General features: G+C 36.5%; 4 protein-coding genes and 1 long non-coding RNA gene across 5 annotated transcripts; 2 read left to right on the forward strand and 3 right to left on the reverse strand.

Annotated features, from left to right (window-relative positions):
- Positions 1–305: 305 nt before the first annotated feature.
- On the reverse strand, positions 306–1,756 carry LOC118434011. Its single transcript, XR_004833712.1, has 2 exons — positions 762–1,756; positions 306–665 (listed from the first exon to the last, which is right to left on the reverse strand). It is a non-coding gene; the product is annotated as an uncharacterized LOC118434011 (long non-coding RNA).
- Positions 1,757–2,048: 292 nt separating this feature from the next.
- Positions 2,049–5,735, reverse strand: LOC110841816 (meiotically up-regulated gene 157 protein). Its single transcript, XM_035846642.1, has 8 exons — positions 4,773–5,735; positions 4,136–4,678; positions 3,854–4,045; positions 3,708–3,779; positions 2,891–3,636; positions 2,605–2,810; positions 2,426–2,527; positions 2,049–2,358 (listed from the first exon to the last, which is right to left on the reverse strand). Exons 2-8 carry the CDS (start codon positions 4,323–4,325, stop codon positions 2,205–2,207), a joined length of 1,662 nt encoding a protein of 553 aa, XP_035702535.1. The 5' UTR covers positions 4,326–4,678; positions 4,773–5,735; the 3' UTR covers positions 2,049–2,204.
- Positions 5,736–6,374: 639 nt separating this feature from the next.
- LOC110857310 (carboxypeptidase B) lies at positions 6,375–8,494 on the forward strand. Its single transcript, XM_022105927.2, has 10 exons — positions 6,375–6,578; positions 6,653–6,865; positions 6,946–7,030; positions 7,119–7,210; positions 7,280–7,335; positions 7,412–7,702; positions 7,772–7,884; positions 7,949–8,005; positions 8,064–8,148; positions 8,211–8,494. The coding sequence occupies exons 1-10, from the start codon at positions 6,484–6,486 to the stop codon at positions 8,393–8,395; spliced, it is 1,272 nt and encodes a 423-aa protein (XP_021961619.1). The 5' UTR covers positions 6,375–6,483; the 3' UTR covers positions 8,396–8,494.
- A 135-nt stretch (positions 8,495–8,629) lies between these two features.
- LOC110841741 lies at positions 8,630–10,057 on the forward strand. Its single transcript, XM_022087438.2, has 4 exons — positions 8,630–9,121; positions 9,213–9,306; positions 9,424–9,515; positions 9,621–10,057. The coding sequence occupies exons 1-4, from the start codon at positions 9,056–9,058 to the stop codon at positions 9,981–9,983; spliced, it is 615 nt and encodes a 204-aa protein (XP_021943130.1). The 5' UTR covers positions 8,630–9,055; the 3' UTR covers positions 9,984–10,057.
- LOC110843067 lies at positions 10,055–13,940 on the reverse strand. Its single transcript, XM_022088984.2, has 7 exons — positions 13,151–13,940; positions 12,698–13,083; positions 12,227–12,617; positions 12,004–12,141; positions 11,636–11,876; positions 11,180–11,536; positions 10,055–11,097 (listed from the first exon to the last, which is right to left on the reverse strand). The coding sequence occupies exons 1-6, from the start codon at positions 13,422–13,424 to the stop codon at positions 11,464–11,466; spliced, it is 1,503 nt and encodes a 500-aa protein (XP_021944676.2). The 5' UTR covers positions 13,425–13,940; the 3' UTR covers positions 10,055–11,097; positions 11,180–11,463.
- Positions 13,941–14,226: the final 286 nt, after the last annotated feature.

A 14,226-nucleotide genomic window follows, 5' to 3' on the forward strand; every position in this document is an offset into this window, starting at 1 on the left:
AACAGGATAGAATGCATTGACTCCTCCCCTAACCCCCAAAACCATCACATTTTTTGCATAGTCCCAGTTAGGGGACAGATGGATATTTTTTGCAAGCTATGCTTTACTTAGGTGTTCCATACATTCTAGCTTTTTATATTTTTAATTTAAATGTAACATTATAGCATATTTTCTTTTTTGCACCGTTTTTGCATAGACATTTTAAAGTTATCGAATAATGCTTGACTTGTACCACGTAAAATTGTACTTGCTGTACAATTTTCTTATTTTTCGTTTGGAATAATGATACAACATTGAGGACTTGATGTACAAATAATAGTTTAACGCGAACAATTTTAATAATAGCGCAAGTATAAAAAATAATTATTACAGCATGTTACAATCACATGAACCGCAAAGTACATATGTATAAAATAATATTTTTGTTGAATCCTAATACTAAAACTCCATATTAATTTTAGTTTCTTTTTTCAACCCATCATAAAAAATCCCGTAACGAGGTCGCTGCGGAGATACCAAAGTATTAGCCGACTTATCTTGATATTGATTAGAGAATCGATAGCCAAGATTGGATTTGGATTCAGGCGTAGAAAACGCAGTGGTTTTAGAATCACTCGTTATAATTTCCAATGTCTCGCTGAGAACAACAGGCTTGGAGGAGATTCCTGTTAAAATTTACAAAAGGAACAATGTAATACACGATTTTGAATATTTGAACACTGTTTATCGGTTATTTGTCCATGTATTTTTTATTTTCTCACCAATATTGTTTTGATTCATCTTGAAGTATTTAATGGGGAAGAGTTATTTAGTAGTTAATTTTGTTTACTAAAAATGGTGACCCTTTTGATGATGCTATATCCCAGGTCAGAGATGTTTTGGCAAGTTTTTACTTAACTTGGTCTTAACCGAACTCAGCATCTCTCTACCAGGAAGTTGAGCACAAGATAAGCACGCTCGGTGTGGGCAATGCAATGGACAAGCAAATTGATATTGTTGTATTGGACTTGCTATGTAAACTAACAATTTTTTGACAACTGCAGCACATCATATGAATGCATACGCTATTCATCAATCAAAGTTCACATACACCATACGTTATTTGTGTGTGATATATAAGTGCATATGTGTGTGTGTGTGTGTATGTACATACATACATGTGCACGTTTGATGATGTGTTGAATATCCATAAGTTTGTTAACCATCCAGTAAAGTGTTGATAGCCTTGGTGTAATATTGCATTGCGACATTAATGTGAGCCAACATTGACTATCTTCTTATTACAACAGACAGGTATTATGTACGTACATATGTACGACAAACTTTATTGTTTTACGCTGGACTATGAACTGGACTGACCAAATGGGTGCAAAGATCGATGATGGTCATATTTTTCTCTAATCCCTTAATCATCTATTCATCACTTTATCTTCCCTACTCTCTGGAGGAAAATACGTATTAGGCACAGTAATTAAATCGTGTCTCACTACTTTGTAGAATATGTATATTTACGAGACATTATGCGCATTCTGTAACAAATTACCCTAATATTTTAAAGCGTTACTATTATTTTTAGTTATGTATAAACAACATGATGTGGGTATTTATTTGCGTGTGAACACTTTCGAATCACATATGGTCAGGGTATTCCGACCTGGGTTTTAATGGGTTGGGTTTTATTGGGTTTTAATGGGTTTTAATGGGTTGTAAATGAATAAAACCCAGTGGGTTTTACCATGTTAAGTGGGTTTTATTTGGGTTTTAATGGGTTTTATTGGGTTTTAATTGAGTTTTACTTAAAAACTACATTCTAAAAGTTAAATACATCTCCTATACGTTAGAAGACGTTATCTCAATTCATTCTAAAGCAGTTTATTTCATTACTATTCTAATATATGAAAATTCGGAACAATTCAATAATTGACTCCATCCTTTAGCATCACAGATTTCAAGTGTTATAAAACAAAATAATTTCCGAATAGATACAAATTCCTAATTATTTTTGTTAAGTTATTACTTAAAACTAATAAAACCCTATAAAACCCATTTAAACCCAATAAAACCCATTAAAACCCATTAAAACCCAAATAAAACCCAATTAACATGGTAAAACCCATTAAAACCCATGGGTTTTATAATTTTTGATTAAAACCCTGGGTTTTTCCGAACCCTGCATATGGTTTTTTGTTTCCTACAGATAATTGTTATCCATTTCTGGAATATCGGGGGCCATGTCCTTGTAAAAGATGAGGATACTCCCGGTCCAAATAAATTATAAATTCGCCAAACACCGTGTTGGCCCAAGCAAAAAATCTCCTCGTGAATGTCTCCGGGTCATTACAATAAAATGACTCGTGCCTGGAATTTTGTTTTATATTTTTTAAATCCATCCATGAAGCATTCTTACTTGCGAAATTAAACTCACATCAGTCCCGTATTAGCAGTTGTGTTGCGTAAAGTCCATAGCATTTTATGTATTTCGAACTCATCTGTGCTAGTCATGCCCTGCATGCACAAGGACATGTGCCTGTTGAAAAAGATGTTCGCCAACTATGAATTATCCATGCAAAACATTTAAATCATGAATGATAGAGTTTATTTTACCATGTTTGTTGCAATCCTGTGTGAGGAGATCCAACACCGGCGTATTTTCCCTTTGTGTAATATGGATTCCAGTCCGCCGATAAAATGTATTTCCTTGTGTTGATATAGATCGGATCGTCTTTGGCTACATATCCAAATTTAGGAAGAGATAACAGTGATGGAAAGTTTGCGTCATCCATAAATACATGCGAGCCATAGCAGTCCACCTGCATAATTGCAAAATGTTTCTATAATTATAGTTGTGCAATATTTATTGTACTCAAGTCCATAATGATCATTGAGCGACCTCATAGGCGAAGACGCGTCCAAATTCCGGATGATGAACAATGGCTTGTTTCTTGATCGCTGTATCCACTTCGTTCGCAAGAACCTTCAGATCTTCTGATAGCTCAGGAAATCGACCGGTGCTGTCAAGCACGTAGGAAACACCGTACAATCCTACAACCGCCATTGCATTGGAAGGTACTAGATATTGCAAAATAGTAGAATCGTCCGACGGCCTAAAGAAAGATCGAATGAGCCCACATCGCATTGCTGGGTTTCCTATTCCGTATAAATTCTGTGTTTCTGTATGTGTTCTCGTTGGGCGTGTGAATTTGTACGGATCAGCACGGTAATTTTCAAGCGTTCCTCTCTGCATCAATTTCATGGTGCTAAGAACAAGTCGTGTGGCGTTTTCCCAATTTGGATTATCCAAGAAGTCTGAGTTTCCTGTTTCCTCAAAATAGTACTTCGTCAAATATAGAAAAGATGCCAAACTGTCCAGCTCATATTTCGCTTCAAACACTTTCTCCCTATTGTAGTAAGGAAAAACTTGATCATCTTTTCCGAAATCGGGTGGCGATAGAGAAATGTTGGAATTCCAATGGTCGAGAGGAAAATAAGCATTTCCAAATGGATAAATATTTATCATCTCCGCCTGCGTGTTAATTACTCCAAGCACCAGTTCGCGAAGTTGGTCATCATCTTTGGCGAGAGGGACATAAGGATGAATTTGGTACGTCGAATCTCGTAGCCACATCGAAGCAATGTCTACACCAATAAAAGTTCAAGAAATTTCCTATTTACTATATGCAATATGGAATATTTGCTGGAATTCTTACCTCCAGTGATTATGTAGGTGTACGGAAAGTTATAATCAGCACCTCTTGGTCTGTGCCATAAAACCGTCGTATCTACAGATAAATTTAAAAAATCGACATTTTTTCAATTGTGCATAATTGTAAATTTTATAAGATTTAAGATTTACCTAATGTGCTAGGCAAGCAGTTTCGGAAAATTTGTCGAAGACTTGGATCCGAAATTCTGGAAGAAACATCCTCAATCACAGACTCTACTGTCGGGCTTACAAATAGTCTCTCTTCAAAAAGGGGTCTCGCATCAGGAATCGTGGATTTCTTGTTTCTATTTCCATTTCCCCCAATTTCATTTATTCCAGCAGCTAAGTACATATTTACATATATAGGCATCACAGAATACTTAAAACGTTCTTTAATTTAGCATTATCGATACAATAATTTGTTAATATTACCTGCCGCAGGACGAGTGAGAGCGCTTTGAAGGAGTCCATTTGTGTTGCTTCGAGTCCAGAGAGTAATACTTTGGCGTCTAGTTAAAGAATGCGTTGACGTTGCTGACAATGCGCCACATATGCAAATTACATATGCAAATTGCAGCGAGAACATTGTCGTAACTTGTTCCCTTCGATCCAACAATAGCATAGAAAATATCACTTGGCAATTTTTAACGACAGGAAGTAGGATTTAATAGGATATTTACGTTGGTTTAATGCTAACTCATTTTGAATACAATACAATATGATATCCAAGGCTCCAGTTTATTTATTTTTTAAATCAATAAAATTACAAAACCTTTAATGGATATTGTCATGTTCTGCCGAACACGTCAAACCTAATAAACTATACAATACAAACAGTCACCGATCGATTGAATGGTGTCACAACAAACTTTCGTATTCTCCACGCGCAGACCTACATAAACAACGAAACTGCCATCAGCTAATCCTTAAACTGTTTATCGTGGTGAAATGGTGAAAGATTTAAAAAATATTCCGCTGTAAGATTCCAAATAAGTTTTCCGTTAGAATCACTCATGTGCGATAACTAATAATTTGTTTCATGGAACTTATGCATACGAGTATCACTTACAATTCCACGTTAAAACTGGTGGCCCTGACTTAATCAATGACACTGTTTGTTTGTCTATTATTTTGTTTCAACGTGCACTGTTTGTCTACTGTGCATTGTATGACCCAGTGTAAATGTAGAACCATATTATTAACTTCAATTCAGGGTCAATTCACCAACAATTACTTTGCATGAATTATTCTCGACTTCTGGCTCCGCTTGGCGTCACAATGTTCTTCAATTCGTTGTGTAAAGCTTAGGACTAGTATGGAGAAAGCTGAGTTACTACGTTAAATAACCTGAGTTAAACTTTGCATTGATAAAACACCAACATCCTCATTCTTGCCTTCCCCCAATTTTAGATCATTTGCCATAAGAAAACAAACATGAAAATATATTATGAAACATATATACGCAAGTATTTATATCTGGAAATCATCATGTACAGAGAGGATTGTATGAGACTGACGCGATGGGCTATTTCGTGAATGGTTTAATTGCGATGTCCTCGTTACTCGTTCCAGTTTCCATTCAAGCTCAGTCACTAACGCTATAAACGCAATGCCTCTTTCTAGCATTAACGAATACATTTATGGATAACAGGAAATATACATTTTTGCAATTAATTTACCATTAACATTTTGGTGTATCTACGTATGCCCAATGTTGATAGTATAAACTATGAATCGTACCATAGGCAACATAATCACTAATTCACTCACTTGACCATTACATTTCACATTATGAATGAAAGTATTAGTTTTCAGCCCGAGCCAGGGCTTATGAATGTATGTACACCCTTTGCCTGTCTCGCTGTGACGCGATAAATAGAAGACGAACTACTAAACCGATTTTGAGTAACTTATAGTCTTAAAATGCGTGTCGAAGGGAGTTTAAAAGGTAACCCTCACTTGGTCTCGAAATTAAGAAAGAGACTAAATGACTGACTAAATGACTAAACGACTGACTGTACCAAGTCTGCATTGTAGATAATTTTTTAAACGGGTACTACGAATAGCCGAGGATTGGCATTTGTCTTGGTGCATAAAATATGACATAACAGGTTATCATAATGTATGTATCTGTTCATACCGGACGTAGTTGATTAAAATTGTGAAGAGGGTCACATGGTCAATAAAACCTAAACAGCATAATTACGCATCCCGTAATCGGGGGATCTCACGCAACGATAAAATCACACGGTATAGCCGAAAAGGAATTTAATTCCCACACAAACTACGTAACTACTTATGCATGCATACAAATGTCCTCATGACTCGTCAACTATCGCGTTTTCATATAAATATTTATAACGTTGCTTTCTCCATGATCTCTCTTAATCTCTTCCCTGACACAATAATGCAACGTAAGGTACCCTGAAAAATAAATACGAAGGATTTAAAATAAAAACACCTTAATAGTCCATAACTTGTTTATTTCTAAATAATTAGGTTTTACGAATAAACATATCGATTGCTTATTATTCGAGAGTTAACATTTTTCAGAATACATTAAAATCCGGAATTTCCCACTATGACATGCACTTTACATATTTCATACGTTAATGTCACCCTTCATTTTTATCTCTTATCTCATCAATTATTGTGTATTGATTACTTCATTTGAAATGCGAAATGTACATGCATAAATACTTTTGTAATACAGCAGAACCTAACTAGTTGACATTTTTTTCGGTTGGATTTCAGATCACAAAATTTAGAATTGTGCAGATATGTACAAATTAATTTTAACTGTTTTGGCATTTTGCCTTATCCAAACATGTGCAGCAAAGACGGTTCCGTCGCAAGGGTACCAGTCCTTCGACGGGTGCGTATGAATATATAATAAATAATTATTCAGTTGGTTAATCAGTAATTAAATATTATAATTGTCATTGTCAGGTACCAAGTGATAAGAGCTCAGGCCAGAACACTTGAGCAAGGAATGTCTCTTATTAACCTGCAGAGGGACCACCCAAGCCTCGATTTCTGGAAAGAACCATCTTTGACTGATGACACTGATTTTATGGTTCCATCTGACAAAATTTTAGAAATATCGCAGTATCTCTCCCTTCATAATGTTGAATTTTATCCATTAATCAAAGATGTTGGACAGTAAGTGTCAATATAAGTAAAAATGTGGCAATGCAAAAATAAGCATACATGCGAATCTCACTTGATTTCCCTCACGCCAGATTGATAGCGAGCCAATATGACGGATATCAGATGACAGGGGTTCGAGAACCTATTAGTTGGACAAAATATCACAACTTGGCCACGGTAATAATGCTACTACGTATTTTCAGCCAAGAGAATCTCGTGGAAAAGTTTAAACTATTCACAATTAAAATATTATGACTCTGTGCAGATGTACGAGTGGTTTCAAAATTTGACCGAAGCACACTCCTTCGTTCATGTTTATACCATAGGACAAAGCACAGAGGGACGCGACATTAAAGTGTATGCATCTAATTTTCTAAACTAATACGTATGTACGCCAAGTACAAGGGGAGTTTAATTTATTTTTAGTGTTCGGTTATCAAAAGATCCATCGGCGAATAAGCCTGCCATGTTTATAGATTCAGGTATTCTTAGTTATTTAACTTTTTGCTCATTAATGTATCAATAATCATGGGTAATTAAAATTGGCTGCATGCTTAGCTATCCATGCTCGCGAATGGATTTCATTGGCAACGGTCAGCTATATCATGAACCAAATTGTGAACAACCCTGAAGACAACGCTCTCCTGGATGACGTGGATTTTTACTTTTTGCCAATCATAAACCCAGATGGATACGAGTACACTTTCACAACAAATCGGATGTGGAGAAAAACAAGGTCCCGAAATTCTGCCTCATGCTACGGTGTGGATGCCAATCGAAATTACGATTACGAGTGGAGTTCATGCTCTGGATGCAGCAGTGGCGTCTGTACTTCGGAGACCTTTAGAGGTATTGCTCATTCATAAAGCTTGAATTTCCAAAGACCCAGGATTTTAAATGCATTTCTTTCGATGCAAGGGGACACGCCATTTTCCGAACCAGAAACGGAGGCCATGAGGGTTTTCATTGAACAATCAAAACAAAGTGGAGTCAACTTCCAGAGTTACATTAGTGTTCACAGCTACGGACAGGTTTAATATTAAACTCATGGAATCTATTTATTTATTACTCAAATTAATAATGCATCTTTTGCAGTACTTTATGCTTCCTTGGGGTTACACACCAGCTCCTCCAGCAGATTACGAAGAATTGGTACAATTTCAAGTTTGAAAGCATAATTGGCTGATTTATCGACTTTTGTGTATTGTAGCAAATGGTAGCAAATTATGTTGCTGGAAACATATCGGCCGTTTACGGAACTGAGTATACTACCGGAAGCTCCTCAACCACTATTTGTGAGCACATAGTTGTACCGTACTCGTAAAAATGAATGATTTTCAACAAATTTTCGATTAAGATCCAACGGATGGAACCAGTCAAGATTGGGCATACGGCACAGGCTTGTTTAAATACGTGTACACTGCGGAGCTTCGAGATAAGGGGATCTATGGGTTTATTCTTCCTCCGACCCTGATTCTTCCCACGGCTGAAGAAACCTGGGCTGGCTTCAAGGTAGTTGCAAAGCACATTATCGGAAAATAATTCATTCGCCAATTATTCCGATTACATTTTGTGTATTGACTTAAAATGATCCAAAATAATCATTTGAATAAAGCAATTTATATCATGCATTGAAAAAATTATTCGTTTACGAATTACTCATCTGTGTATTTAGTGTAAGAATAAATTTAACGACTACTGGATATGATTAGAATCATCAACGGCACAACAGTCAATTCATATGTCTGTTAAACACATTAGGCTTATTGGAAATTAAATACATGTGACAAGAGCACAAACAAATTTATACACATATTTATTTACATTGCAGGTTTCTGAGCAAACATTTCTGTTGTTCAAGAAACAAATTGGTACGCTGAATGAGCAATTTTATCTGACAGTGTGAACATGTTCGTGGTTTATTATAAAGTTGGCTAAGCAGAAATTGCGGTGACACTGGCAGTTTCGCTATTACATAAGATAATATGTTGCAAAATGCATGCTAAGTACATTTGTAAATATGTATGTACATGCAGGCTAAATTGTCGTAAAACAGCGCATTCTATATTTACAAATATACTTACTCAAACAGTTACATAAAGAACGAATGGCTGGCTCGTTTGTAACCTTAAAATTCTGGTAGAATTTTTTCTTGCAAATGTAACATACGCATTGTTCTAACATACACATTACTTATTACACATGACAAACACCGGCGAATATTTTCAATACCGAATATCATCCAAGTTTGTTGGAGAAATTCAAATTGTGAGAGAAATATATTTCAAACATTTTCATTTTTATTTCTTGAGGCAATGATATTTTATTCTAACCGACTTAATTTAATTTTGGGTTTAAGGTGTTCTCCATAATTGTATTGGTCAGTGGTATTGCAAGCACAGTTTCGTTCTATTCCAGATTAGAGTCTGCAGAAGGCCATGACAGAGATTTGGGTAATTATCATGCAAACTTACTTTGGAAAATACAAATACTAACAAACAAATACAACCACTATATTTGTAGTGCTGTGGTCAATAAATAATTTTATTATGTGCTTAATTTTCTATTAGCAGTGGGATACATTACTTTTTCCATCCTGACAATTATTGTAGCTTTGACGGATATTATATTTGCAATAATTTTGATCTCTGCTACCCAAAAAGTAAGTTTGTCATTATACAAAACTAAACACTATTATGAAGGGATTTATTAGTCCATAAGAAGATGGTTTGTAACATAAATTTTCTATGCACGCAAATAAATGCAGATCAGTTTAGGAAGGTGTTTACTATGGCGTGGATCGGCCTGTGCCACGTTTGGCTTGTTCGGTTTGATGACAATTGCTTTTGTTTCAATGATGAAAACACCCACAATTGTCTTGGGGTTCTTGCCAACACTAATATTTAAGCCCTTTGCACTTTGGGTCGTTGGTGGATTTATCAAAGAACTTCGCACGTTGGACAATTTTCCAACTAATTCAACAATCAATTTCCCACCGGCAAAACCAACTCTGAGCTTACAACATCCACAAAATACGAGAAGGACAACGATGATATTCAGACGTGAATCCGTATCGAGACCACCTTCCGTAGTTGGTTCAAAAATTACAACTATTTCAGAAGAACCTTAATATTAAATATTATGCTCTCCATGTTAAATGTGCATACGTGAATAATAAAACTTCAACGAATAGAGTACATATAATTGTTTCAAATAGGTACACATTGTTTTTATTAAAAATGCAATTCTTCCAAATACGAGGATGTCATAAATTATGTCACGGCTGCGGGGGGTGGGAGGGTAAAAGTTTTACATGACAGACCGATTTGAGCCACGTGTTAAAAGGGGGTGTAACGCGTGGGTTTAAAAAATCAGCATTTTTGCCTGAAATAATTTATGGACGTTCCCTACATAAATATTTTTACAGTTGTTTTAGGAGTTTTCGAATTTTTACAAGTCTCCAAATACCTAGACCACTTCATAAGTGCTCCCAACTGGGAGAGAGCTTGCAAATCCTGCCGTCATCTGACCTAATTGCGTCATGTCCGTATTCCCTGGCACTGTAATTTTCAGTTTGAGTTTCAGTGGTTTCGGTGTTGTTGTAATGTTGAGGGCAGCAAGTGCAGCATCAACTTGGGCCTGAGCCATGACCTTTTGCAATTTGAGTCCAGCCAGGGATGGGAAGAAAGGGCTGTAACCAATTCCATAGGGCCAGGAAACTGCGGGGTAGCCGTAGGTAAGAGGCTGCTGTGGTGGTGCAGCGGCGACGACTTCTAAAGGTGGCTGTGGCGCTGCAAGCCATGGATTCTGAAGAGGATTGACGGCAACGTCCCCAGAGCCATAATTATTGCTGCCAGAAAGTTCACCTGGTGCGCTTCCCAAGTCTCTTTTCATCCAGTCCAAATACATTTCATCGTACAAGCTATAGGGGTTTTGTTGCCTATCTTGCGCCAAAATGTTCCTGGATGGTTGTAGATAAATTCCCAACCAATTGGCCAACTGATCCATCTCGCTGAGTTGAGGTGCTGGCTCTGGGAATCCATTGTTTGACGCTTCATCGACTGCCCTTTCCGAGTTGACGCCCTTGTTGCCTTCCTTCCATCCTTTTTTGGCTGGAGCGGACGATGGCCCAGAATCTGTGCCTGGTGCCAAAGTCGTCTTTTTATTTTTTAGAAACCTTAACCATGGTGGTTGAGTTTTCCCTTCCGGAGTGAGCTCAGTGGTTGCGGTAGAATCTTGAATTTCTAAGTTATCAATAAATAGGTATTGCATAAACAACTAAATGTTTCCTACAAATATGAATCTTCTTATGAATTTTTGTCTTACTTGGTGAACTTGTAGGTTTACAACTGCACGTTTTGAATTGCACACTTATGTATAAAACGTATAAAATTAACAAATTTAACTTCATTTTGAAAGGTTTCGTGTTCCAGCTTGAAAGTTGAAAGCAGAGGATGAATGCTGAATATCAACTGGTCGAAGACTTAAACATACATATTATTGAGACATACTACAGCCATAAGTAAAGTCAGACATGCACAGAATCAGAATAAGTAATCTTCTTTACTGGCAGATGTTTTTGAATTTTTATGTGCACCTTATTCCATCGCTCATCGTATACTCTCGTCATCATCAATTACAAAGGTGTATTCCTCAGTATTTGTACTTAAGATATGAAGGACACTGCAATAACATGTTCAAAAAATTACATTTTATTAAGTTCACTCTAATTAGTTGTAGACTTCATCATTTCCGGGCAAACCTATGAGGACCACAACTTACCCACACAAACTAATCACGATCGCAGTAAATCCGGCTGCCACCCAGAAGATTGTCCCAGGAAGAGATGCCACCGTTTGAACATATATAAAATTGTACATCGGTCCAGAAATAAAGGGCAAGCTCAACTCAGTGCATATCACGAAACTCAAAACTTTTCCATACTCATCTTTATGAGCACATTTTGATAGCATGGACTTGAAAATTGAAGTGGTTGTTGTTCCAAACATCTGGACTCCAGATCCTTGTTTAATTAAGTAATGAAGCATTAATCTTACCGACACGACATTTCTTGAGTCACGCCGCAAAACACTTGAGTATTTATGCATAATAAAATGACTTAGGATACAATCTGTGATTACAGTAAGTACCTAGAAACATTTGCCACTCATTTTGTGCACTTGCAAATATCGAATATGCTGATAAGTTGCTTATTCCGTTGATAAGCAAAATATTGACATCTCGAAATTGTAACAGTTTCATGAAGAGCGAAATAAGAATCAATCCTCCTGAAATATAGAATTTTACATTTTAAGTATAATTTCAATAAGAACGAGGACGAGACTTAACTTAAGGCCTAATAAAATACCATACCTAGTCCACTTAAACAGGTATTGATTGCTGCGAATTGCGAATATTTATCTGCATCCCAGCCAAATTTGTTTCTCACAAATAGGTATTGATTCATTTTGGATGAAAATGCCATAAATGTTAGGCTGGTGGCCGCCGCTATTAAAAGGATTGATTTTCTTTTATGACCAGGACGCGACTTGAATGTAATTTGCAATATTTCCTTGATTGGACCAAAAATGCATGCGACCCATGAGGATACTGGCGATCTTGTCGCACGACCAGAAGTGCTGCTGCTTCCAAGTAATTCTTCCGGCTTCATTTCTTTGACACAAATCAACGCGTATAAAGCGGAGAGAGTGTAAAACACAAAAATGAACAAAAAGATAGCGAGGAAACCCCCTCGTTGGAAAATCTGAAAGATTCAACGAACTAGGTAAATAATTCCTATGTATTTGCATACATACTTGAAATAAGATTCATGCTTTTTTATACAGCGGAGCCAAAAACATATCCAAAGACAGTTCCAATATCCCAAGTGGCTGTGATGATAGCGAGTCGATAGCTCCTGTTTTCAATATTAGTTTGGCTCGCCATATATCCGTAAATACTAATATTTAGCGTAACAACGCCCCCAGATAGAGCAATTGGGATAGACGCCAGCAGCAAATACGTGGGTGGCAACATGGGTATGAAATAACAAGAAATAATTGTAACGATGTATAAGATATATCCACAAAGTGAGTAAAGCATTAAAGGTTTGTATCCGTATTTGTCTGTTAGTGGCCCAACCAAAAACAATGCCATGATCAGCGGAAATCCACTCTGTATTAAGGTTTGATACATTGACAGTTCGGATACGTCTTTTTCCACGTCTTTTTCTGAACATATAAATGCAACATGCATGCAATTTGTTTATTCATCAAGTAAATATGCACAATGACATACCTTCGACTGGATAGTGTGTTAAATTTTGGCACACGAATGGATCGTATCCTTTGGTAATGAGGCAAATTCGGTCAATGTAATAGGTTTGCACTACCATTATAAGAATGCTGTCACCCATTGCAAACAGCAAGCAAAGGGGTTCAATTTGAATGCTGGACAAGAAACCAGCAATGCAGCCGTGAAAGGACGCGGCTCGGTCCATCTTGTTTGGCACTGAACTGCTTAAGTTACTCTCGCTTTCCGATATTTCCGAAGACCGTGTAATTGAAGACATGTTGGTGGTAACTAATAAATATGGATAATATTGACTGCCTTATTTGCTTACTGACTAGGCTCTGACAGGATATTATTCCACTGTTACTTGCAAGTATTAAATATGTGTTATTGTTATCTTGCAGGAAGCACTGCAATTCCAACGTACAAAAATCTATCACAGTCAATGACACCAAATAGCAATCTTTTTAAATTAAGTAATCTAAACACCAACATGATTTTCTTATGAATAATGATGTTTGGCACTATGGTACGAGCTATTATTATCTATGTTCAGTAAAACATGTGAAGGTGAAGGTCATCATGTAGCAGTTATTCCATGATGCAAGCAGGTTAGTTCCCCACACGCTAGAAATCCTCTGCATTGAATTTTTTTGCATATCAACACGAAATGCAGTCATGGCATGGCTCATTCTCAGTCAGTTATAACCTGCAAGTTTGTCTAATAATTTTCTATATAGATTCCTATGATTCCAAAATAACTCCCACTTTAAATTACAATTGTGTCACATTAGTACGTTGCGGGAATACTTTTTACAGTTTCAAGTGCTATGAATATGACTTAATAATATTTTTCTCAATGAATTTAATGAATAAAACAACAACTATACACCACATTCCTGAATTAGTCGTAATGCAAATCAATTACATACTTTATTTTTGCTGCAGTCCAGCAATTTCATGCGGTTGCACGTGTGAATACATGTAAAGCTTACATTGTATGCAAAACTTTGGACCATACAGAACTTGAAGGAAGGAAAAATTGTGGTAGCACTATCTGCTAACCACTGTAATGGAATACA

This window comes from Folsomia candida, unplaced genomic scaffold (genome assembly GCF_002217175.1).
Source record: "Folsomia candida strain VU population unplaced genomic scaffold, ASM221717v1 Fcan01_Sc001, whole genome shotgun sequence".
In the NCBI taxonomy this organism is placed as follows: Eukaryota; Metazoa; Arthropoda; class Collembola; order Entomobryomorpha; family Isotomidae; genus Folsomia; species Folsomia candida.